The sequence below is a fragment of the Tasmannia lanceolata genome, unplaced genomic scaffold (assembly GCF_043159265.1).
Source record: "Tasmannia lanceolata isolate RefF3 unplaced genomic scaffold, GAP_Taslan_0.1 ptg000037l, whole genome shotgun sequence".
Classification (NCBI taxonomy): Eukaryota; Viridiplantae; Streptophyta; class Magnoliopsida; order Canellales; family Winteraceae; genus Tasmannia; species Tasmannia lanceolata.
Genome location: NW_027518714.1, coordinates 26,691,669 through 26,718,547, shown reverse-complemented (window position 1 = coordinate 26,718,547; position 26,879 = coordinate 26,691,669). Strand labels below are relative to the sequence as shown.

At 37.6% G+C, this 26,879-nt stretch overlaps 1 protein-coding gene across 1 annotated transcript; it reads left to right on the top strand.

Annotated features, from left to right (window-relative positions):
- The first annotated feature begins 21,653 nt into the window (after positions 1 to 21,653).
- On the top strand, positions 21,654 to 24,008 carry LOC143861353 (uncharacterized). The gene is made up of 3 exons (XM_077372281.1): positions 21,654 to 22,344; positions 22,586 to 23,337; positions 23,487 to 24,008. The coding sequence occupies exons 1-3, from the start codon at positions 21,654 to 21,656 to the stop codon at positions 24,006 to 24,008; spliced, it is 1,965 nt and encodes a 654-aa protein (XP_077228396.1).
- The last annotated feature ends 2,871 nt before the right edge of the window (positions 24,009 to 26,879 follow it).

The following is a 26,879-nucleotide window of genomic DNA, read 5'->3' as shown; positions in this document are numbered from 1 at the left end:
GAGTGGGCTACACTTCTCCGTACACTCGCCCAATACAAGTTCTTGATAAAAAAGAAAGAGCAAAAACAATCCCTCACAAGGGTTTACAAAGTGTAGAAGATGTACAAATTTTGCCTATGATCCAAATCCTAATCTTTAGAGGATGAGAGGCATAATCAAGTTAGATTTACTCTTTGGATGTTCAAATGGAGTTGAAGAGTGTTAGGATTGATAGTTTGGAAGTTGGGAATACCCATATATATAGAAAAACCCAAATATGATCGTTTGGTGGCATAGTGGTAATTCTGGAAAAAACACCAACGGATATAAATCTGACCGTTATTAGTGTTCTCGGAGTTCCGAGAATTTTTCTTGGAGTTCCAAGAATTCAAACAGAAGATGAAAAATGTCTACTGGACCATTTCTTGGAGTTCCGAGAATCCTATGTTGAGCAGATTTTCACTTCAAGTTTTTAGGCTTCCAACTTTACACCAAGATGGGATTGCTATGAGGGTTCCAAGGTGTTGGAACTCCACAAGGACAATCTTTTATATATTTAGGGTGTGTGCTTATTTACTTAATTATGCCTCTTAAAATCTAAAACTAAGATTGGATCTTTTACAATCTAAATATGACTTTGGTCTTCAATGGATTCTTCAAGTCTTCATTTGTCTTGGACTTCGATGTCTTTGGCCTTCAATGAGATCTTCTTGGCCTTAATCCAAGCAATGTTGTCTTAGCACCAATGTGATCTACAACTTAGACAATCAAAACACATTAGTGATCATAAATCACTTGTGTATTGGAATCATCAAAATAAGATGGGAATGCCAAGGTGGAAACCATTGGGCTTACAAAATTGTTTAGTGAAATCCATCTAAATGCAAAGAGACACACATATGCGCATAGCATCCACATCTAGATGAACTAACATGTCAAATATTACTAGATATTGATCAAATATAATATTTTAATATCTAGCAAAATTCAACTAGATCATCCACAAAGAACTTCATTGAAAACATATATCCATTCATTCATTCGAGCTTAAATGATAGATAAATATAAATGAATTTTTAGGAGTCCTCACATAGCCTAGGGATCGACTTTATATGTTCATTAGAATCCCATGAATGCGAGAAAAATAAGAGAAATCGATTTGTTCACAAAATCCCTTGAATATCAAGAAATTGAGAACAGGGGTGTGGCGGTCCACCGAGCCTCGGAGGGCGACTGCGGAAGGCAATCTGTACAAAGATGAAAAATGGACAGTAGTGTCGCGGCGGACGACCGTGTGAGCTCGGTCGACTTCGGATGGTTGCAAGTGAAAAATAAAAACGGACAGTAGCGTCACAGCAGGCGACCGCGATAACCCGGTCGACCGCGACGATCGAAAACTGCTTTAAAAAGGCTTCCGTCGTTTCATTTTTTTTTCTCTCCCGCCATTTGATTTTCTCTTAGGGTTTTTGCTCCTCTTCATTTCTAAATCAATTTTCAAGGCCAAAGCTTCAAGATTAAAGGCATTTTAGTGAGGTTTGATCAATTTCCCTTCTTCCGTTTCTCATTCTCTTTCCTTCTTCGTTGATTCTCTCCATTGAATCTCTCCATTGTTCTTGTTCTTTATTTCCCTTACCATATCTCTATTAATCTCTCATCTTCTTTTCATTTTCATCTCTCCATTTCATTCTTCGTCTCTCATCTCTCTCTCACAAAATCCTAACCTTAGAATGGAATCCTCAAGAACTAAGATGCTTGCGCATAAAGATAAGAGGCCAAGATGGAAATCAAAAGAATAGGAATTTTCTAATGAACATTTCTTCAACCAACAAGCACAAGAAAAGTACAAGCTTCTCAAGGATAGACCGATCATCTCAGAAAGGAAAGTCGAGATTAATGACCTTATAGAGTTTGATCTCTTGAATCTCTTTGCAGCACAAGGATGGGTAACATTTCTAGAATCAAATAGAAACAATCTAGTATGGTGTGGACGGTCGACCTCCATGGGTTCGGTCGACTGAGATAGTGTTTTGAGAGAAAAGTTAATTCAAATAGTAAGCCCTCGCCGGGCGACCGCCATTGGGCTTGTCGACCGCGTGGGTATGAAGTTTGAATTTCAAAAGAAGAGCTCGATAAGGGCAGGCGACCGCCGTGCCTCGGTCGACAGCCGCGACTGAGAAATAGATTCATTGGGGCTTTCACAGGTTGACTTTTTCAACCTTGTAAATTACAGTTTTACCCCCGAACGGTCATATTTCCGTGTGGGCTATATATACACTCTCATAAACCTTTCTACATAACCTTTTGCAAGATCAAATCCCATCTTCTTGAACCTAAACTTTTATATGAAAGGTTAAACCTCTTTGAACTTGTAATTTTACATTCTATCAAAAGGATCTCCATAGGCTTTACATTTGTATATATTCCTTGGAGAGTTTGTGAGCTTTAAATGTTGTAATCAGCCTATCTAGAGGCATTGAGAGTTTCTTTTTATTTCTTCATTCTATATTTGAGGGTCTCCGATTTGGCCCGGAAAGAAAGGTAGATCAATTGTACGAGGAAGGTGTCCTCGGAAAGGCTTCGTGCAGAAAAGGGTGTGATCCCTTTGAAGAAGGAGTTGGTCTAAGGCTTTGAGATTCGCCCTTTGAAGAATCTTATTGGTTAGTGAAGAATCCCAAAGAGGAAAACTTGGACGAGTGGAGTAGGTCAAGTTATGACTGAACCACTATAAATCTTGTACCATGTGGATGCTTTCTTCTTCTCCTTCTCATTTGCACATTGTGGTGATTGGTAATCTCTAACCCAACTTATGTCTATGTTTTAATTGAACAAGGGTTAGTGAATGCATATTTAAAGTCTAGCTCTTAATATCCTTATTGATTGATCAAGGGTTAAACTTGTTAAGGCTTAATGTGTAAATTGCTTTTAGTAACTCAATTAATTATGCCCCAAATTTTTAAGTAGCCAATTCACCCTCCCCTCTTGGGTTGTCACCTTGTATTTCAATATTAATATTCGAAGTATGTGACATGCATCCTAAAATCTAATTTCAATGTAATCTATAATGTGTATCTTGATTTTCTTGATTTTGTTTGGATTCAATCTATGTGAATGTTCTCCTAAAATTCTAATTTGATGGATATCCTATATATTTTAAGAATTTGAAAATAAAGAAGAATAAGAAAAACTACTCTATAAACCCCACTGAGTTTGTGTAGGGCCGACTCGTGATTGGTATGCCATCAACCATCTAAGCTGCCAACGTACCCAAGCCTCACTGGGATCAGAGTCAACGTAGTTCGGTGCCTAAACTAAGCTATATGCCTAAACATCTAGGACACCAATCTAAATTGGACCAACTGTTTCAATAGTTTAATGAAATTCATTTAATTCAAGTTGAGTGGCTTTTATTATCGTAGGACTTCATCTAAGATGCTATATGGTCCTATCTAAGTGCAAGACATTCCCAATACTAATGCAGGTGAACCTACATCATAGGTTAACTAGGCTTGTCCTATAGGGAAATGGGGTAACTAGTGTAGCTAGACCTATGACTCGATTGCTAATAATAGCAATCGGTCGTGATGAGGCTGAACTCCTAACTCTAAGACACCCTAAAACCTAAAACACAACGTGACGTAGGTGTTCTTAAGGGGCCCGAAAGGTTCCTACAATGGGAGACCGCAATCCAACGGTTCCAAAGACACGGATTAAATTAATTCATTTATCTACAATTAACAATTTTTAGTTCTTTAAAGGTTTCCGAATCCTAAAATCTAAGGAATACCAATGGCTCTAATACTGGCAAGTTTCAGCCTTGATTGCATCCACGGAAAGGAATCATGCTTTCCACCCTTGCATAATTTAGCACGTAAGTTATAGTATATTATTACCTGGCATGTTTCTCAGGATTTTCGTGGACAGTAGACCTCAGAGCCAATAACGTACTATAAGTTAAATGCTCAAATTATCAAGGATTGATCACAATTAGTATGCGATTATGAATGCAAACTTGGCGGTTAAACTATTATAGCATTACAAATTTACAAAGAAAATCAATGATTCCTAAGGTTTCTATTTCGATAGTTTAAAGATTGAATACATGATGTAGCATTAGAATTCTCTGGAAATTTTTATAACAATTTGAATTTATTTCGATTTCTTAAGGATTTAAAAAAATTTTAGTTCATATTATAGAATTATGCATAAACTTATAGCAAATCTAATAGAACTAAGTTGAAATTTTATAATGGCTTTCTCTTGACCAAAGAAGATAACTGTAAAAGTTTCATGGATTTTAACAGTGTTTTGCTATCAGTTTTTCAATGTTGAAGATATATGTCCAGATTATAAATTTACACATAACCTTATAGAAAATCTAATCGAAATAAGCCAAAATATTTACAATAGCTTTCTCTTGCCCAGAGAAGATTACTGTAAAATTTTCATGGATTTTAAAGATAATTTACTATCAATTGTTGATTTTAAAGATATTTGTCCAGATTATGAAATTACGCATAAACACATAGTAAAGATAGTCCGAATCAATTTAAACTTTGTGAGGAAATGTCATTGCACAAGTAAACCTCAGTAAAATATTTTCAGAATTGTTTATTGCAATTTGCTATTTGTTCCAGATTTAATATGGCATGCTTGATTTGGCATAAAAACTCATAAGACATATCTAACAACAACCAAAAATCTTAAAAAATTCACTAGAGATCATATCAGGTTTTAGTTACTTTTCATCCAAATTTTACTTCTGGAAACTCTATATAATTTTCAAAAATAGGTTTTTTTCCAAAAAATGCCCCCTGAATTAAATAAATTGTTAAACCCCTTAAATTAAATCCAAAATTCTTCAAACAATTTGTACTATTTCAAAACCATAAAAGTACGTTATGTTTCAATTTTCATTGATTATGGATCTGTTTTGACATCTTTTTAAATTCGATCTTTGGAATTTTACCCCTTTAAGGGTAAGGTTCAAAGGGTCAAATCGCGGTCAAAACGAAGTCAAAATTCCTAAAAATTCAAGATTTCTGTACTTTTTAATACACAAAAGATTCAGAGATTGAAAAATTCAAAAAATTGGAAAGGCTTATTAGAATTGCTTTGTAAAATGGCTTTAAACTCTCTTAAGTTGAAAAATCAGATTTTAATATTAAAAAAATAGATTTTCCAAGAAATATTTCAGATTATGAAATAACCTAAACTTGATCTCATCTTGTCTAAATTTCACATGCAAACACTTTCATCTTCATAACTTTTCAAAGAAAATCACAAATTCACTTCTAGCATGCTTCTAATTTAAGCTACATGAAAGAGGGTTTTGGAAGACCAACCTTGTTGGCTCTCCTTGTCTCTAGGGTAAGTAATCCTTGGATATACGCTTTGACTTACCCTTTTTATCGCAAAGAAAATCCCGAAGAATAATAATATAGCCTCCAATATGTTGAATATTATTAGTAGTCTTTTAATATTTAAATATCATACAAAAGTTTTCAAAAGATTGTGAGTTTATTTATTATATTTACTGGAATTTTTTATTTACAATTACTTATTTTCACTTGTATGAAGGAGATACGATCAAATGAACTCCTCGGAAGCTGAAATTGTGTAGTAAGATGAATTGGCCCAGAAAACTCATATTATGATTTGTTTCGGATTTGTTGTGCTTGCTTTTATATTCGTTATAATTTATCTTTGAATCGGACAGAACATAAATAAATATATTTAAATAGTAAATTTCAGAGATAATGTGTGAAATTTCTATTGTGGTTTAATATTACTGTGAGCATATTATAGTGATAATTTGGAATGATTTAGAGCATGTTTGCTATATGTTGCTTTGTAACAGTATCAATCTGGTCTGATTTTGTAAAAATCATGTAATCCTTAAGTCATTTGAATAGAAACCTTAAAAATCATTAACTTCCTTCATAACTGGCTAATCTAGGTCATTTTAGATGAGAGGGTTGTATTCATAATCGTTTCTTCATTGCGATCAACCCTTGACTTTTTAGTATCTAAATCTAAATATATTGTTGGCTCCGAGGTCTTTGTCCACGAAAATCCTGAGAAAATGCCAGGCAACAGTATATCATGATTTATTTGCCGAACTGTGTAAGGGTAGAAAGCACAATTCCCTTCCATGAATTCAACTCATGTAGGAAAATAACTAACCCTTAGAGCCTTAGATTTTTCCTAAATTTAAGGTGTTAGGAACCCTTAAAAGAATTAAAAATTATTAACCTAATAATTTGGGTTGGGTAAACTAATTGAAAATCCGATATAGGGGGTCCCAAGTTGAATTAGAAATGGCAACTATGAGGAGGGAGAATACGGTTGTTTAAGAAAACTAGAATTTACCAATTTGAAAAACTTAAACCGATTAAGAGATCAAAAACAATATTTTAAGCATACAAGTTAAATCTAATGGTGCAATGCAAATGAAAGAGCAAAGAGATAGAAAGAGTGCACCCGAGATTTAAAGTGGTTCGGTCCTCAAACCCGAGGCCTACTCCACTCCACCAACCAAACCCGTTGATGGCTTCACTATTTGATCTTCTTAACCTTGGCGAAGATCGGTGCCAATTACAGTTGCTTTAACCTTGGTGGCAATCCTCACCACGGAGAAAAAGGGCTCCGCTTCTCCGAATACTCGCCCGAATACAAATCTTGAAAGATGAAAGAAAGAACTAAAAGATCCCTTCACAAGGGTTACAAAAGATGTACAATTGAGAGCCTATGATCCAAATCCTAGAGTTGGTGATGAGAGGCACAATTGAAGCTTGATTCACTCTTGGGTATTCAAATGAAGTTTAAGAGTGTTAGGATTGATGGTTTGTATTTTTAGAACACTCATATTTATAGGAAAACCAAAATATGACCGTTCAATGGCATTGAGGTAATTACAGCAAAATTCCAAACGGCTCTTTTTCAGACCGTTGGAGTGTTCTCGGAGTTCCGAGAATAATTCTCGGAGTTCCGAGAATTCTCGGAGTTCCGAGAAGCCTCACAGAAATTGGAAAAAGTCTACTGGACCATTTCTCGGAGTTCCGAGAATAATTCTCGGAGTTCCGAGAATTCTCGGAGTTCCGAGAAAACCTCTCGGAGTTCCGAGAAGCCTATGCAGAGCAGATTTTCAATTCTGTTTTTTGGGCTTCCAGTTCTCAACCAAGATGGGATTGCTATGAGGGTTCCAAGGTGTTGGAACTCCACAAGTACAATCACTTGTTTATTTAGGGTGTGTGAGATTACTTTAATTATGCCTCTAAAAACCTAATCTAGGTTTGGATCAATTACATTAAAAAAATGGTCTTCAATATTAATTTCTTCATGTCTTCAAGTCTTCATGACTTCTTGCTTGATGACTTTGGCCTTCCAATTAGTGGTCCAATGTGGGCTTCTTGGCCTTCAATCCAAGCATCCTTGATCTTACTTTATCAAGATCTACAACTTAGACAAACAAACACATTAGTGATAAATGATCACTTGTGTATTGGAATCATCAAAACAAGATGGGAATGCCAAGGTAAAAACCATTGGGCTTACAATCTCCCCCTTTTTGATGATGACAAGCACAAGAGATTTACAAATCAAAGCATATACTCTTTTCACATTTTTCTTACACTAGAGACTTTACTCTAGATTCTTCTCCCCCTTTGTCATCAACAAAAAGAAGGGGTAAGAAAAACAAGGGTTTAAAATTTTCAATTTTAAAGCTCCCCCTTTTTCAAAGAAAAATTCAATTTTAACTCCCCCTAGTTAAAATAATTTTACAATACAAGAGGGGTTATCAAACAAAACATACAAATGAAATATATTCAATTTTAAGTTCAAAAACCCCTAATCTACACAATGTGAATATAATCATATGGGGGTTTTGGGAACCCAAGATTTCTTGGTCCCACATCTAGCCCTACTCTTGGATGCACATTGGAATTGGTAATGACCATTCATTCCACAAAAATGGCATCTAACAAGAGGGTTAGATACACTAGTCTTATCATGATAAGCATGTTGAGGTCTAAGACTAGTTTTACTTAGGATTATGTCAATTATTTTATTTCCATTTAGAAATCCATGTAAACATAATCTAAGTCTTTCATTTTCATTATGAAGATGGGATGTTTGAACTAAAAGCTCATTTCTTTCATCTTCATAAGAGTTGGAGGAGCTTGCCATATTTTGTAATTTTAAAAGTTGGCAAGTTTTCTCATCCAAGCTACCCTTAAGGGTATTAATCTCAAGTTTATGATTTTCAAGTGTAACTTGTTCTTGAGATATGGAAGAAGATAAATCACTTTTCAAAAATTCAAGTTCTTTTTCTAACTTTAAAATGGATTTTTTAAGAACTTTGTTTTTGGAAATTTGGGTATGCAAGGTTTCACATAATTCATCATAAGGTATACTATCACTTTTACTACTAGATGAAGAATATGAGGGGTTAGAGTTTACCTCAACTTCATGGGTGATTGTCATGAAGCAAAGATCATCTTTTTTATTTTCTTCCCCTTCACTTGAGCTTTTGCCCGATGTGCTTAACGCATCCCAACCGGCGGCAAGAGCCTTATGCTTCTTCCAAACCTTCTTACCCTTGTACTTAGAGGAAGTAGATTTTAGAAGTGGACAATCCGGTCTTTTGTGTCCAATCTTCTTGCAATTGAAGCATCTTAAGGCTCTTTCAACATCACTTTCCTCTTTCTTCTTCTTATCTTTCTTATGCTTCTTTCTCCACAAGCTCTTGAATCTTCGTAAAGCTTCTTCTTCGTCACTATCCGCTTCACTTGATGAGTCTTCCTTGGAAGCCTTGAGTGCTAGGGATCTAAATTCCCTCTCCTTCTCCTTTGGCTTCTTTTCCTCTTGTCGGCTAGTAAGGAGCATCTCATGGGTGATGAGAGATCCTACAAGCTCCTCTATGGTTAGCGTCTTGAGATTTTTTGACTCTTGAATCGCGGTCACCTTTGGATCCCAATGGGGAGGAAGAGACCTAAGTAACTTACTCACAAGCTCATCGTTAGTATAAGATTTACCAAGATTAGCTAGTTCGTTAGAAATAATAGAAAAACGAGTATACATTTCCGAAATACTCTCGTTTGGACTCATTCTAAACATTTCATACTTGCTCTTTAACAAGTTTATTTTGGAATCCTTGACTTGTGATGTTCCCTCATGGGTAGTTGCAAGGGTATCCCAAATAGTCTTGGCGGAATAAAAAAGAGCAACTCTATTAAACTCCTCGGTAGCTAAGGCACAAAACAAGGAATTTATTGCTTTGTAGTTCAAATTTGCTTGCCTTTTCTCTACCACATTCCATTCTTCAAAAGGATTGGAAGGTACATTGTATCCATTTTCAACAATGTACCAAAGTTCCACATCTATCGAAAGAAGATAGATGCGCATCCTTGTTTTCCAATGTCCATAGTTTGACCTATTGAAGAAAGGAGGTCTAGTTGTGGAATGGCCTTCCGGAAGTCCGGTTCCAATTTGGTGTGCCATTTCACAATTAGAAGTTGCCAAATAAAATCTTTCCCTAGTTAGATTTTGAAATAACTTTTACAAAAATTTTAAAATCTTTTAAGAGCCAACGCTCTGATACCAAGTGAAAATCCGATATAGGGGGTCCCAAGTTGAATTAGAAATGGCAACTATGAGGAGGGAGAATACGGTTGTTTAAGAAAACTAGAATTTACCAATTTGAAAAACTTAAACCGATTAAGAGATCAAAAACAATATTTTAAGCATACAAGTTAAATCTAATGGTGCAATGCAAATGAAAGAGCAAAGAGATAGAAAGAGTGCACCCGAGATTTAAAGTGGTTCGGTCCTCAAACCCGAGGCCTACTCCACTCCACCAACCAAACCCGTTGATGGCTTCACTATTTGATCTTCTTAACCTTGGCGAAGATCGGTGCCAATTACAGTTGCTTTAACCTTGGTGGCAATCCTCACCACGGAGAAAAAGGGCTCCGCTTCTCCGAATACTCGCCCGAATACAAATCTTGAAAGATGAAAGAAAGAACTAAAAGATCCCTTCACAAGGGTTACAAAAGATGTACAATTGAGAGCCTATGATCCAAATCCTAGAGTTGGTGATGAGAGGCACAATTGAAGCTTGATTCACTCTTGGGTATTCAAATGAAGTTTAAGAGTGTTAGGATTGATGGTTTGTATTTTTAGAACACTCATATTTATAGGAAAACCAAAATATGACCGTTCAATGGCATTGAGGTAATTACAGCAAAATTCCAAACGGCTCTTTTTCAGACCGTTGGAGTGTTCTCGGAGTTCCGAGAATTCTCGGAGTTCCGAGAAGCCTCACAGAAATTGGAAAAAGTCTACTGGACCATTTCTCGGAGTTCCCAGAATAATTCTCGGAGTTCCGAGAAAACCTCTCGGAGTTCCGAGAAGCCTATGCAGAGCAGATTTTCAATTCTGTTTTTTGGGCTTCCAGTTCTCAACCAAGATGGGATTGCTATGAGGGTTCCAAGGTGTTGGAACTCCACAAGTACAATCACTTGTTTATTTAGGGTGTGTGAGATTACTTTAATTATGCCTCTAAAAACCTAATCTAGGTTTGGATCAATTACATTAAAAAAATGGTCTTCAATATTAATTTCTTCATGTCTTCAAGTCTTCATGACTTCTTGCTTGATGACTTTGGCCTTCCAATTAGTGGTCCAATGTGGGCTTCTTGGCCTTCAATCCAAGCATCATTGATCTTACTTTATCAAGATCTACAACTTAGACAAACAAACACATTAGTGATAAATGATCACTTGTGTATTGGAATCATCAAAACAAGATGGGAATGCCAAGGTAAAAACCATTGGGCTTACACTAATGTTCAAGTCAACTCGTAGGAACCTTTAGAGCCGCTTTAGGAACATTTACGTCACATTGTGTTCTAGGTTTTAGGGTGCCCTAGAGTTAGGAGTCCATCCTTATCACGGCCGATTGCTATTATTAGCAATTGACCTTTAGAATAGTTTCACTAGTTAACCATCTTTTTCCTGTAGGACAAGCCTAGTTAACCTAGGATGTAGGACCCACCTGCATTAGTTTAGGGAGCATCTTGTACTTAGATAGGGCCATATAGCATCATAGATGGAGTCCTAGGATAAAAAAAATCTACTCAAATTGAACTAAATAATCTCTCTTTAACTTTCAAAACAGTCAGTACCGTCTAGATCGGTATCCTGGATGTCTTAGGCATGTAGCTTAGTTTAGGCCACCAAACTACGTCAACTCTGATCCCAGTAAGGCTTTGGTACGTAGGCAGCTTGGATGCTTGATCGCATACCAATCACAAGTTGGCCCCACACACAATCAGTGGGATTTTTAAGGGTAGTTTTTATTTTCTTTTATCATTTAAAACCTTAAATTAAAATTGATTAAATCACTTAGAACTTTTTCCCAAATTAGAATTTAGGAGAACTTTCACATAGATTGAAACCAAATGAATTAAGAAAATCAAGATACACATTAGGAAATACATTGAAATTAGATCTTAGGATGCATGTCATATAGTTCGCACATTAATATATAGTTGAATGAGCAATTTAAAAGAAATTCAAGAGAGTTAACTTTTGGAATTGAAGACCGGATTATCGGACAAGAATAGTGCATGTGGTGGTAACTCCCCATACCTTCCATTCTCGTAATTAGGTAACAAATCTAGATTTCTGGTCAATATGGGTCCTAGATCTCTCAGCTAGGTGGCGACTCTGTCATTCACTTTTGCATGAAATTTGGATTGCTTTAGTGATCCCAGGTTCACGGAAAAGATGAATTAAATCAATAATAATAATAAAAAATGGCACACGCCATTCGCGTGGGTATGAGAGACCAAGAGAGAGGGAGGTAGGTCACGCGTCGCGCCCCTCTCCCGGGATCAGGTCCCACAGGTATAGTTGAGAGACATAATAGAACTTTACTCTACATGGTAAGATCCATGATGTCTCTTGCTAACCTACCTACATATTTTTGGAATGAATCCCTTCACACTAATGCCCTATAGACACCCCATTTTGACCTTATCCTAAACCTTTCATGATTGAGTAAAACCCTATCAAACCAATGAATTAGAATCCCAAATTTCACCCTAGGCTAGCTTAGGGTCCCGTGTAGGTCTCTGCAAAATTTTATCGAAATCCGAGCATATTTGCCTAGCGAACGAGCCAGGAGAGGACCGTAGTGTAAACCAGAAAAGGGGGGTGAATTTATCCTGAACAGTTTAGCTTCCAAATGGGACACGAATCGGGTGTGCGATCATCAATTTCCGTGGGCCTTATAAAAAAACCGCGCGCCTCATCAAGTGGGGGTGTGGATATCAGCATTTTTACTTTGATATATAAAAAAAAATCAAAAGAAATAGAGGCACTGTTCATTTTCATCGAAAAACAGAGAGAGAGAGAGAGAGAGAGAGAGAGAGAGAGAGAGAGCGAGAGGATTATTTTTTTTAAACCCTAACCCATTCCATTGATTTTCTCCGGCCTAGCACCGGTAAAAGCTCCGGCTGGCCTCATTTTCTTCCCTAATCTATCTTATTCTTCTTCTTAGCTAGTTTTAAGCCATAGATCCAAGTTTCTTAAACCTTGATTCTAGATCTAAGAACCTCTAACCCTCTGTATTTCTTCCTCAACCTCTTGACCATTACAGATCTCGTCTTCGTAGAGAGAGAGAGAGAGAGAGAGAGAGAGAGAGATCGTATTCTCCGATGAGATTCCGACGGAATTCCGGCCGGATTGCCATCTCCAGTAAGCTCAGATCTGAGATCTCTTTCTCTAATTCTGTTTCTTCCCTCTCCAAACCATAGATCTACACTTTTTTTATTATTATTATCAGATTTACTCCTAGTTTTCTTTGCTTCCAAAAAACAGATCTGTCCTATTCTAATTGAGAGCTAGCCTTAATTCCATCAAATCTGGAATTTTTCTTCTATAGAAACCCTAAATTGTTTAGCTCTTCATTTTCCTCAAGATCTGGTCTCATAGTTAACAGATCTTACGCATTTTCTTTGTTTCCACATCATAAAACCCTAGATCCGTATCTCTAAATTCTTTGGATCAAATTCATCTTTGAGAAACCTTAGTTTTGAGCTTAGTAATGTCTGATTTGTTGTCATGCTCCGATCTGAGCTTGTGGTAGAAAGATTTGTAGCTTAAATCTCTTTGATCAGATTATTTTCTTCAGAGTGGAAGAAGCAGACATAAGATAAGAAGGGATTTGTTCTTTGAGCTCTACTTTCGATTGGAATCTTGCAAGGAAAAAAAGGCTTGATCATCACAAATTTACGGAATCAAGGCATTGTAGTGGATTTCTTCAAACAAGGTAAGATCTAACTGACTTCTTTTCTTTTCAATTAGAATTGTGTAATTTGTCCTGTTAATTCTGTTTTGTCAAGCATCTATTTGTGATTTTAACGTAAATTTATGATAATATCTCTTACATTGGGTAAATTCTTTTATAAAATTTTCGTTTGGTTGTATATTAGTAATTTTAATTTATTTGGTAATATGTCTGTGATAATAAGTTCTTGAGAATTTCTTATTCTATCAGATCTGTTGGTTGTTGGTTCAATAAATTGAGTTTTCATGTTGTTCTCCATATAGTCTCGGTTTCTAAGCATTTATTTCTGAGAAGAAAATTCATGTACAGCTAGGTTTATGGGTACACTATCTCTCGAGCATGGGAATACATGATATCTATTTTTGTGCAAAGTTATAGTCATATGTTGATGTGAATGAACTGTGAGGGTCAAATATGTGAGGCAATAGAATACTTCTTGTTCTGTGTTAACTCCAGTGATCAATCGAAGGTTTAAGATGCTATATATGGTGAAATTACTGCCAACAGATTGTGATTATTGTATGTGAATTTTTACCTAATGTAATGATTTAAGGGTTTATGATGTTCTATGATTAGTTGAGCTGTTATCCTTAAATGATTTCAAAAGATGAATTTCTCTTGCAATGCGTTGGAGATTAGAAATTTTAGTGTAAAATCTTGCTCTGATTTTATTGAATGTCTAGTCAATTTCTTTGTGTAAAGTAATATTGATAGCCAGATTTCACGATTTTAGGCTTTGATTCCATTAGCTTCTATAATGATTTTTCTTGGAACCTAAAGACTATCAGGTATATGATTTCATTTTTTCCTTTAGTTTTGAGGATGTAATGGTGTGTTTCTTTATATTTGATGTTATACGTTTGATTTTTAGCAATAGGTTCTGCTCAATAGCACAATTCTTAGTAGGCATTTAATCCTTTGGATCCTACTTAAGATAGAGATAAGGTAAATTTTTGTAATTATCAAGCAAAGGAGTGTGAATATAGGCAGCATAACCAAGTTTAATATCTTTATATTACATTTTCATGGTTGTATGCACATCCCATTTATTAAATTTGAAACTATATAGACCCCTCTCTCTGCATTTGTGGGTTTATGTGAATTCATAATATTTTTTGTTTAGAGTTTGGAAAGTATATTGCTTATTATTTCAATTTCAGGGCGTTTGAGTAACTGTATATCACTATATTGTTCTGGAGAATTTCTTGAGGTCAAATGATTTCTCATGTCCAACTTACAGTTATAATGATATGTATAATTTTTCCTAGCAATTTGCTTTATCTAATGAGTTGATAAATTTCCAAAAATTTGACAAAAACTGGTTTTAATTATTTTCTGTTCAAAAGTGCAGATTTTAGACCACAACATGATCGTTATGTGGGGTCATGTTTGCTTTTAAATTTTTTTTTTAGTTCAGTGTTCTTGTTCACTGTTATTATTGCATATCATATAGGTTCAATTTCCTTTTTCCACTACTAATACTACATACACTAGTAATTGTACAGGTTCGGTTTTCTTCCAAAATGTTTGCATTACTAGTTATACAATTCTGTTTTCCTTAGAAACTTTTTCACATTGCAGCTGTATAGTTCAACTTTTTCTTTAAAATATTGGCATTATCTGTAGTAGATGTTTAGCTTTCTTCCAAAGTGTTTGCATTACTACCTGTCTAGTTCAGTTTACTTTTTAAAATATTGGCCTCATTAGCCACCACATGGAACCTCATATGAGGTTTTAAAATTTTTTAGATACTTTTGCTTCAGTCCCTGTCTGAAACAGCCTTCTTAATTAAAGAAATACTATGTATACAATTTTATTATGTGTTAATGCATGTCTATATTTGTAGTAAGTTTATACTAAAGCCTTCACCTCCTTCGTATTGGCAGCCAAACTATAACCATCTACTCGCCAAAAATATATTCAATTTAAAACGTCACAAATCTGTTCATGTTCTTTGCACAATTATATCTCTAAAGAAAATCTTAGAAATTTTATACTATATACCTATAGTTTTTTGCAAAAATGAATGGAAAGGAGATATTTTGTCAGGATACACTTTGTATGGTGTACGTTGATGCTTTTCATTCTCCCATTATCTACAGGGCTTCCCTCTAATATTTAGGATTCTTATAGAATGTCTGTTGTTTACAACTGTTTAATGTTTCAAAGATCTTTTCTTTTAAGAAATTATTCCTTTATTCAGGAATTTATTCATTGCATGGGCGATGAAGGTGATAGCCCAAGCCCATCTTTTAGGGACCTGCTCGGTCATAGTAGCACTCCCCTCTTTTGTTTAGTAGGCTTACCCAGCCTTTTAGATGTTTTAATCTTTTTTGGAACCCTTCCCTCATTGCTAGGGCAATGATAAGGTTACTTGGAGCCCCATAGGAGATATGCTTTGTCTCATTTGTTTTAGGGGTGTCTTTTCCTTTAGACATGTTTTATCTTATTGACGTTTCACTTGTTTGTGATCATGCTAGTTTACTTGTTTGTGACCACACTGGTATACCTGTTTGTGAGTACACAGTTTACTTGTTTGTGAATCACACATGTTTGCTTGTTTAGCATCTTTATCTCGGAATATGTTCCGAACTACGTTGGCTTGATCCTCTCCCACGAGGTACGTGGTGCAGCTTGGGATCTTTATCCCAAGTCCAGCCAAACTTTGTAAATCTTTTAAAAAATTAGTTTTCCAAAAGGCTCTTCCTCTAGAATTAGGAGTATGTCCTAGGTAGAGTGTTTTGGTGGTTGTGTGTTTGCTTTAGAGTTAGGAGTTTGTCCTAGAGTTATAGGAAAGCTTCCGTCCGGTCAGTTGGCGATACACATCGCCGATTGATGACTAGGTCTTGGATACGTTAGTGATCCTATTGTTTTCCTTAGGACACACAGCCTAGTTACACATAGGTTGTTGGAACCACCTGCATTAGCTTAGGGCTAATCTGCATTTAGTTAGGGCATATAGGGTGTCCTAAAATCTACAATTCACTGGAATTTAAATAATCTCTCAAGAAGCTTTAAAAACTAGTCTGGTCTTTTAGATCGAGTCTAGGATAGAGGTCTAGGCGTCTTAGGCATCATAATTTAGAATAGGCGCCAAGAACTACTTGACTCTAATTCTTGTGGAGGCGGGGATACGTAGGCTTCTTTGGATGAACATCAGACCATCCGAAGACTCGGGTCAAATCGTTTAGAGTCTTAGGATTTGTTGTGTTGTTATGATATGTTTTGATGTGTTTTCTTACTTTCTTGTACTGATCCTATACCTTTAGCTGTAGCTTGCATGTGTATGTCTACCAGAACTTAGACACCAGTTAGGCTTGTCACTCATAACTTAGTTGTGATTAGGTAACACGTCCTCTATTTTTTTTTTCGTGTGTGCTTATTCTTTGATCCCCGAGTCATGCATGGTTAGGTAGACGTCTTCTCGGGAATATTTTGTTCCCATTTCATATGATTTTCGCCCGAAACTCTTCAAAGTTAATAATAAATGGCATAAGAGACCAAGTGCTTGCACTCGGACGAATTGGGGGTGCTCTTCAGACCTTCTCCATTCGTAATCAGGCACAAACCCATTCATTTCTCGTTATCCATGGTATACAAAGCATATTTGTTTAAGGATCCATGGCCGTATACCATGGATGGCGACTCTGAGTTTGTTTAGGTACGTTTCAAATCCAGACTTATTCCCGAATCGAGAGGTATCTCTTTTATATCGTCACTCGTACTATGCTATGAAGGTGGCACCTGGTTCGAGAGTTCCTTGGTAGAGCTCTCCTTCACGCGTGGATGATCCAAGAGGCCTCTGGGGGATCTTGCGTCCCTCGCCGCACTCATCCTCTCACGATCGGGGTCCACAGGCTGGTGACTTTGCTGGGGAGTTCTTAGAACATTGCCTAACTCTAATAAAAATGCCACTTTTATTATTTTGGAGAAATTTGGGTGAAAATCATTATAAATGGGAATTCTTTCGCTTAGAATCCAGGGGCACCAAGTAGGTGTTTAAAACAAGGGATTCACACACTGCACTGCACGCATTTTCATTTTTTTTTTAAAATTTCTTTCATTGATTTTATTGGCTCCATGGGATAGATATAACACATACCAGATGGGATGTCATTACCCTGATGGGATTGTTGTATCTATTTCTAAACTTTGGGCCGGTGCTGCAGCCGTAAACACTAGGCGTACTTCTGTTTACAACAGCCGATGAGCAATGGAGCATACTATGTATAACACTAGGCATACTTGTGTTATACATCTAAAGTATGGATCATAAGCATAGTACCCGATATATTGAGTCCGAAGCCCTACTTTTATTTTACATATATTATGTATATGGATATATTTGCTGATTTAGTGAAACCTAATTAGGATCTGCATGTGCTTATATATATATTGCATTCATATAAAGACGAACATGAGTTGCTTATACATGTTGAAGCCTAGATTTAGGAACCATGTCCTATCCATAGATTATTGTAGCTCACCTTATGTGGCTACAACGCAGTCCCAGTGTACTCACATGTTTGTCTTGAGTCAAGTGTCTTGACTCTGCGGGATTATATTTAGGGCTGGTGCCCTTGGTTAGGATATATATGTATATATATCTATATATTGGTTATCAGATTGGGGCCTACTCTTTAGTGAGGTTTTCTCGTCTAATCTAATCAATTATATCAGTTCATTTTTCAGATCTAGACCCGACCAAATGGCTTTTACTTGCCCCTCTCATGGTCGTGGCCTATCTTTTGCTCTAGTCGTTGGGATTTTTCGTCTGTATATCTCTTGATTATATGATCAGGACCTACTTTCTAGTAGAGATTCCTGGCTTGAATTAATCCGTCATGTCTATTCATCTCTTAGATCTAAACCTAGCTAATGGCTTATACTTGTCACACTCATAGCTACGGTTTATTCCTTGACCCGGTGATGATAAATTTTACATGTTTTTATCCTTCAGATTCAAACCTCATTTATCCATTCTTTTGTTGTCATTCATATTGCGTATGGATTAATTAAATTTTTGCTTGTTTTGTCTTTAGATATGGTTGACAGTTTGTCTGCTGTCTCTTTGACCAGTCTATCATTGTTGATCTCCTTGATCATACAGTTTTGATATCCATCTTCCAGATTTAGACCCGGTCTATGATCTACTTTTGTCATTTTGTGACCGTGGCCTCTTATCTGAGTTTCTGATCATCTTTGATCATCAGAGGAACATTCAATGTCGTCAATTGTATCCTTCTTATGATTGATTGTTAAGTTTATCCCTATTCTTTGTTTATTCCAAGTTATCTTCTTTCCCTCATTATCCCGTCCTATTTTTGTGTCAGGTATGATTGTGGCGAACATTTTGTTGGACAAATGGATAGCCGATACCAATAGAGTTCTTCCGTCTGAGCATTCAAAGAGAAATATGGCTGATCATTTCATCAATTCGTTCACTCATTTGAACAGTGGTGATATAAATTGGAAGTTTCATCGAGCAACTGCTGGACTTTGGGATCCTGTTCTTCATGTCTTCCGATTTGGCCCTTTTGATCTCTGTCCCATATTTGAGGACTGGTGTACCCTGCTAGAGCTCCCATCTGAGGGACTCTGGATCAAACCTTCAAGAGTAGAATCCTCCCATGACCTCTTTTGTAAACTATTCAAAAATGAAACTGTAGATACTCTGCCGTGTCTAACGGATACGTGCGCGAAAGTTCAAGACCTGATTAAGCTTTTTTCTAAAAACGTCGATCCTACCAATTACCGTTTTCAGGTTGTCGACGTAGCGCTTTAATCTTTATGGTCTTCGCACGTCATGTTATTCGCAGAGACTCCCATGTTGCATCTTTGACCCTACTAGGAGTAGTAGATCAGATCAATGAAGGGAGGAATCCAATCCCCACCATGTTAGCAGAAACCTTTTTGGGACTAGACCTTGTTGCTTCCCAAGAGGTTAAAAATAATTTCTGTGGGTGTGTTAAATTATTATATGTCTGGCTTGGTGAAAAACTTCAGGTTCTTCAACGACAAAAAAAAATCCGTATACCCTGAAGAATTCTCGTGCATGGCAACCAATGGCTAATCAACCTCAATCCATTGATGAATGGCGCAATTGGTTGCAACATGTAGAGGAGAGCCAGTTTCGTTGGGTGAGTCATTCATGCTTTCAAGTTTTCACTAGCACCTACCCACATCCATTTGTTTACCTCATAGGTATCGAGAAACCTTATTTTTATGCACCCATGCGATTTCTCCATGAGATTACGGGAATTCCATGTCCTCCCGGAACCATAGTCCCTCCTCTTTGCGAAGACCTCACTCCTGATCTTATTAGATCTATTGTGGCTGCTTGGGGAAACAAAAATATAGGGAGGGGATTTTCCTTGGTATCTAAAATCCGACGAGGAGAAATATCGGAAGAGCCCGCAAGCAGGAGAGCTCGGATTGAGGGACCTTGGGATCTACATCATTTTGTTATTTTGATTCCTGATTTTCCTATTATTGTCAGTTCGCTTATCCAGTTGTAATCAGAGATTAGTATTTTCGTCAATTGTAATCATTAAATGAAAGTGGGTGAAATAGTCAAGAGGGGGGGTGAATTGAATTTAACTCAATATTAGGCCTTTTGAAAATTATTTATAAACCCTAATTGGAATTTTTCTTCACTTAATTAAATATTTGGTCAGTGCAAATATAATTGAAAGAACAAAGTGAAATGCCAAGCCAAAACAATAATGGAAATGCAAGAGTGAGAAATGACACACCGATATATAGTGGTTCGGCCAACGGCCTACTCCACTCTACTCAAGGTCGCACTTGAGGGATTCCACTATTGGAGACCTCCATGATGCCCGGCTCCGAGGCGGTTACAATTCCAAGGGATATTAAACAAGGATGCCCTTACACCTTTACAAAGACTCTCCTTCTCCGCCGAGTTCTAAGCGGTTGCTCTCTAGGGAATTAAAAAAGGAATGCCCTAGCCACCTATACAAGATATGGAAGATTTGATAGCTTGGCTTCTTCTTGAAAGCTTGATGCCCTTTGTAGTTCCTTGATTGCTCTTCAACAAAGATTGCAAGTGATAGCTCTAAATCCAAACTCAATAGGTTCACAAGTGAAAGGCAAGTTTGAGAAAAAACCAAAAATCTTAAGCTTGAAAGGGTTGCAAGTTTGCTTGAGTGCTTAAGAGGGTTTTTCAAAAATCAAGAGAGGGGAAATAATCCTCTAGATATTGTATAAATAGTCTCTCCTCAAAATATGACCGTTTGGGGGTGTAGATAACAAAAAAAAAATTTTAATTCAAAACCCAACGGCTCTTTTTTGAGCTGTCGCAAGGTTCTCGGAGTTCCGAGAAATATTCTCGGAGTTCCGAGACAACGGCCAGAAGAAATAAAATTTCTACTGGACCATTTCTCGGAGTTCCGAGAAAATGTCCAGATGCTACTGGACCTTTTCTCGGAGTTCCGAGAAAATGTCCAGATGCTACTGGACCTTTTCTCGGAGTTCCGAGGGAACTCTCGGAGTTCCGAGCTCGGAGCTCCGAGAAGCCTAAAAATCCGCAGTTTTTGATTTTTATTGCTTGTTTGATTTTTAGCTTTTGGAACTCAACTCCTATGGTTATTTTGGAATGTTTATGAGGGTCCCAACATGTTGGTCCACCACATAACCATTCACTAATGCATTTTAAGTTCTTAAGTGTTCTTTGAAAACCAAGTTGAAAACACTTTGAAAAACGTTTTGCCTTGACTTGAAAATCTAAAGAGAAAGGATGTACAATGATACCTATGTAGCTTTCAACTTCTCTTTAGTCTTGGTCTTCAATTGATCTTCCATCTTGTGTATGCTTGCTTGAGAGATGAGGTGAGCTTCACTTAGCTCCTTTGACTCTTGTATGGGATATCTCCAAGCATGACCATGTTGTGTGTTGGTTTCTTCAATGATCAATCCTATCTCAAACACAACACTTCAAAGCAAATTGATTAGTATTCAAAAACACAATCAATTATGTTTAGAATCATCAAAACAAGATAGGAGAGTAGACCCTTGGGCTTACAGTGGGTTTCTGTTTCTCTTGTCACTATTTGATCATAATATTTTATCTCATTTATCATTCGTTTTAATCTAGTGTTTATACTTTCATTCACAGGATTCTTGACTGAGCAACCATTTCTCCAGAGAAAATTACAATTTCAAAACCAACCTGGTCCCGTCAGTCTTCTGATTCCAGGCTGAGTAGACAATCTTTGTCGCCTGTTTCATTTACTTCTCCAGCGTTACCTGTGTCTCATTTTCGAGAAATACTTTCACCCATCCAACCCACTCTAGTCTTAATGGCAGATCCCACTGATCCTATGGTAGCTATCCAGGAGATGCTAAGAAACCTTACTCGTGATATGGCGGGTATGAAGGAAGAAATGACTCAGATGAAGACCCAAATTAGCGATAAGACTTCTGCTTCTAGAGGAGGACCAACATTTCATCAACCTCCTCGTGTTGCATCTCCAGAGTTGAATAGACCTACTATTTCGCAATTAGAAGTTGACATGGATGATGAACAATATGCCGAAGAGTATTGTATCCCTAGGATCAACAGGGAGAAGGAAATGTATGAAAGATTTGAGAGAGAAATGTCTAGGAAATTCAGGAAACTGGCTCAAGAGATGGAGAACATGAAAGTTCAGGGCCCGAAGAAATTTAACGTCTCTGAGTTGATGATGTCCTCTGCAGTGGTGTTACCACATAACTTCAAAGTCCCAGATTATGATAAGTATGACGGGACCGGTTGTCCTCGGAATCACATGAGGTGGTTTATCATCCTCTCACAGGAATATGGCCTGAATCATGAACAGATGGCCCAGCTATTTCCTATTTCTCTAGTAGGGATAGCAAAGAAATGGTTCCTAAGACTGAAACCAGATGAGGTCAGGACCATGAAAGACATCTCTGATCAGCTTATAGAACAATTTTCAATGGAGGAAGGGATAGAGGTTACAAAGAGAGACCTCAAGCAGTTGAAGCAAGGTCCTCAAGAGACCTTTACCTCATTTATCAGGCGCTGGAGGCCCAAATCTGCCCAATTAAATCAGAGGTTATCAGAAAAGGATCAGATAAAGTTGGTGGTCAAGAGTCTGTCCACTCAATATTTTCATTTCATGGCGTCACAACATTATCCCAATTTTGATCATTTGATTCAAACGAGAACGCAAACTGAGGATGCCATCGGCAAAGGTTTAAGGGCGAGACTATCGTCATGTGATGTCAGAGAAGGCAATGGTTATACAAAAAGAGGTGAATAGTGTGAACTATGTCAGACCAGTGGCAAGAGCAGTAACTGAGGTGTCAAGACCGGTAGAGAGGCAGGCACCTAAGCAATTTGATCCGCTTCCTTATTCCTACCCTGTTATTTTGAAGAAATTGATTAGGGATAAGAAGATAAAGCTTCCTGATATTAGGCCAGTACCAGATACATTGCCTAAGTATTGGAGATTAGACCAATACTGCGAATATCATCGAAATTCGGGTCATCTGACAGAAAAATGCCTAGCTCTGAAGTATGCTATCCAGAAAATGATAGATAATAAAAATTTGGAAGTGGAGCGACCAAGTACTACTCAAAATCCCCTCCCAAATCATCATGCTATTCCTCCGCCTATTACCAACGCTATTTTTGTCAATGAACCTCTTCTTGACCCTTCATCTCTTATTTGTGCTATAACATCTGATAAACCCTATGTACTGAGGTTAGACGATGAGGAGATCCAAGAATTAACAAAAGAAAAGACTTATGTCCTTTCTCTAGCTGATGGTGATTTTGCAGAGTCTTCTTCTCGATCCTATATACTTCGTTGTGAAGACGTTGAAGAAGAACAGATGAACAAAGTACCATATGTTTTAAGAATCGAGGATGATGATTTGTTGTTCCTCGATGACCAGTGTGATGAGCTTCAACACGCCACAAGGGGTGGTCGTGTATTCAAGCCTCCAGAGTTGAGTGCAGAGAATCCAGCAGAAATAGTAAGGGCTGCAGGGAATTAGAGGCTGAATAAGCCCATTGCAGAAGAGGAAGATGATAATTTGTTGAAGCAGTTAAAGAAAACCCAAGCGAGTATTTCCATATGGGGTCTGCTCATGTCTTCTTCCAAGCATAGGAAAGTAATACTTAGGGAGTTAAATGCCGCCCGGTATCTGTAGATGTTACACCCGATGAGTTGGTGAGCTTGGTCACCCTGGCTAGAACATCTAAGGTTTTGTCCTTCACAGATGAGGACCTTCCTCCTGAGGGTAGAGACCATACTAAACCTCTCAAAATCACCTTAATTTACAATAAGAAGAGAGTTCCAGAGGTATTAGTAGACAATGGGCCTACTCTGAATGTTTGCCCATTGAGCACAACAACTACCCTTGAATTCGGGCCAGAGAACTTTGTCCCCTCTCAGCAAGGCATTCTAGCCTACGATGGAACCCGTCGTGATGTCATTGGGACTTTGGTCACAGAAATCCAAATAGGCGGTGAGGAATTTGAAATAGAATTCCAGGTCCTTGATATCAAAGCATCTTTCTTGTTGCTGCTTGGTCGCCCAGGGTTGCACAGGGTTGGGGTTATACCATCCACACTGCATCAGAAGTTGAAATTTATTCGAAATAACAGGGTGGTTACTGTGAAAGGTGACCCGATTTGGAAATAGGCCAGATTTCCCAGGAGTTAGTTGTTGATAAAGCGGATGATATAAGCTTAACTGGCTTTTCGCTGGAGGTGACTGCTATCACTATGGAGGAGGCGATGAATGAAGAGATCTTCTTCCTAAGTAGCACCAATTCTAAAGTTGTCAAGATGATTCGCAAACAAGGATATATACCAGGTGCCGGGTTGGGCAAATATCATCAAGGTATGATTGAGTTCCTAATGCTCAAGACCTTCAATGGCCTGTTTGGGTTAGGATACAAACCCAACAAGAAGGAGATCATAGAGATGAAGCGTTATATGCTAAAATGGGCCGAGTGTCGTCGCCATGGCTTAGACTTACCTATGGGAACTTTGAATTTGATAATAAATGGCCATTTTCGTAAGGAGGGAGCATATGTTCCATTCTGCAGTTTTGTTGAGGCTTGGGTTGATGAGTCGACTGGGCAAAGGTTGCCAAGGTTTGAAATTTTCTTCGACCTAGTGCTACCAAAAGATGAGCCAGTAAGTGTACAGATCGCAGAGATAGAGTCAGAGACAGATTGGTGTGACTGCATGATGCCAGAATTTCTGAACTCACTTTTTGAGGACAGGTCACAGATTGTAGCCGTTATTGACAAGAGCACAGTAATTATGAACCCGACACATCTTATCACCCCAGCAGAGGAGCCTTTGACTAACTGGACCTCTCAGGTCCTACCTTAGGTTACCTTTCAGTATAGTCATACTTCTTCAAAAGAGTCAGTAAGGTCTAAGTATGAGTCTGTTTCGAAGTCAGATACAGAGTCTGTCATTTCTAACTCTTCTTTTGATGCAGGTACTATAGAAGTCATTTCTAACTCTTTCTCATGTACATATTTCTGAGTATGTTGACACTGATGTCAACATGTCTGTTTCTAAGTTTGTAAATACAATTCCAGAGTCTGTAAAGCCTGATGTGGGCTATTCATCATCTGATGTATTCAATTTATTTTCCAATGAAATAAAAGACTCTTCATTGTACTTTCCTGTTTCTATTTCTTCTACTGAATCTACTTTAAAATCTAATAATAATAATAATAATCAAGACTCCCCATCTGATGAGGATGCCGACGAACCTCCCCCTGAAATCAAACATATGATTCAACGGGAGGAGAGTCGCCGACCAAAACCACTCGAAGAGGAAGTTGAAACCGTGAATACAGGTGATGAAACCTTGAATCGGGAAATAAGGATTGGCAAAACTTTATCCCCTGAAGAGCGAGAAGAATTAATCGCCTTACTTAAAGAGTTCAAGGAGGTTTTTGCTTGGTCTTACGATGACATGCCGGGATTGAATGAGGAGATTGTTCAGCATCGATTACCATTAATCCCTGGCATCAAGCCAAAGAAGCAGAAACTCCGAAAGCTCAAGACAGAATGTGAGTTGAAAGTTTATGAAGAAGTCAAGAAACTTCTAGAGGTAAAATTCATCCAAGTGGTCAAATACCCTAAATGGCTCGCTAATGTAGTGCCAGTGCCCAAAAAGGATTGGAAGGTTCGAATGTGTGTTGATTTTCGGGACTTGAACAAGGCAAGTCCTAAAGATGATTTTCCTTTGCCAAACATCCATCTCCGGGTGGATAATACAGCTGGAATTGCACTCTTATCCTTCATGGATGGATTTTCTGGGTGCAATCAGATTAAGATGGCGCCCGAGGACATGATGAAAACAACGTTTATTACTCAGTGGGGTACTTACTCCTACAGAGTGATGCCTTTTGGTTTGAAAAACGCTGGTGCCACTTATCAGAGGGCTGCAACTACTCTTCTTCATGATATGATTGACAAAGAAGTCGAAGTCTATGTAGATGACATGATCGTTAAAGCAAAGACTAGACCAGAGCATACAGTTGCCTTGAGAAAATTCTTTGAGAGAATCAAGAAATATCAGTTTTGCCTGAATCCAAACAACTGTGTATTTGGAGTTACATCAGGGAAACTCCTTGGATTTATGGTCAGTGAAAGAGGAATTGAAGTGGATCCTCAAAAGATCAAGGCAATCCAGGAAATGGAACCGCCTAAGACAAAAAAGCAGATCAGAGGTTTTCTTGGGAAAGTTCAATACTTGAGAAGGTTCATATCTCATTTAACTATGACATGTGAACCAATTTTCAAGCTTTTAAAGAAGAATTCCTCGAAGAACTGGAATGATGAATGTCAGGAAGCATTTGAAAAAGTTAAGCAGTGTTTATCTTTGCCTCCTGCTCTATCACCCGTCATTCAGGGCCAACCCTTGTTGATGTATTTGTTGATTACAAACACTGCAATGGGTTGTATGCTTGCTCAGAAAGATCCAGAGTCTAAGCAGAAAAAGCCTATCTATTATATCAGTAAGAGATGCTGGAATATGAGTTAAAATACTCCGTTTTGGAAAAAACTTATCTAGCATTGGTTTGGGCTACTCAAAGGCTTAGACACTATCTGTTGTCGAACAAGGTTCTTTTACTTTCACGGATGGATCCGTTGAAGTACTTGTTTGAGAAACCCGCCCTTACAGGAAGAACTGCAAGGTGGTTGTTATTGTTATCTGAGTTTGACATCATTTATGTCACTCAGAAGTCCATCAAGGGACGGGTTATAGCTGAGCAGCTGGTTGATTCTCCTACAGAGGAGAATGCTTTTCTGAAAACTGAATTTCCTGATGAAGAGATAATGGATATTGAAGAAGAAACTCCAAGTGCCAAATGGTTGATGTATTTTGACGGAGCAGTCAATAACCAAAGTCAAGGAGTGGGTGCAGTGTTGATATCTCCAAAGAAAGAGTATATCCCTATATCCATTAAGTTGCAGTTTGAGTGTACGAACAACATGGCAGAATCTGAAGCTTGTATAGCAGGACTCGAGGCAGCTTTAG

What these genes read in the sequence shown, in the direction of transcription:
- LOC143861353 (XM_077372281.1), top strand. Translation starts at nt 21,654, where the DNA reads ATGGCAGATCCCACTGATCCTATGGTAGCTATCCAGGAGATGCTAAGA. An exon ending in CCTCAAGCAGTTGAAGCAAG is followed by an intron (nt 22,345 to 22,585) that starts GTCCTCAAGAGA and finishes ATGTGATGTCAG; the next exon opens with AGAAGGCAATGGTTATACAA. An exon ending in CAGAGAATCCAGCAGAAATA is followed by an intron (nt 23,338 to 23,486) that starts GTAAGGGCTGCA and finishes AGTAATACTTAG; the next exon opens with GGAGTTAAATGCCGCCCGGT.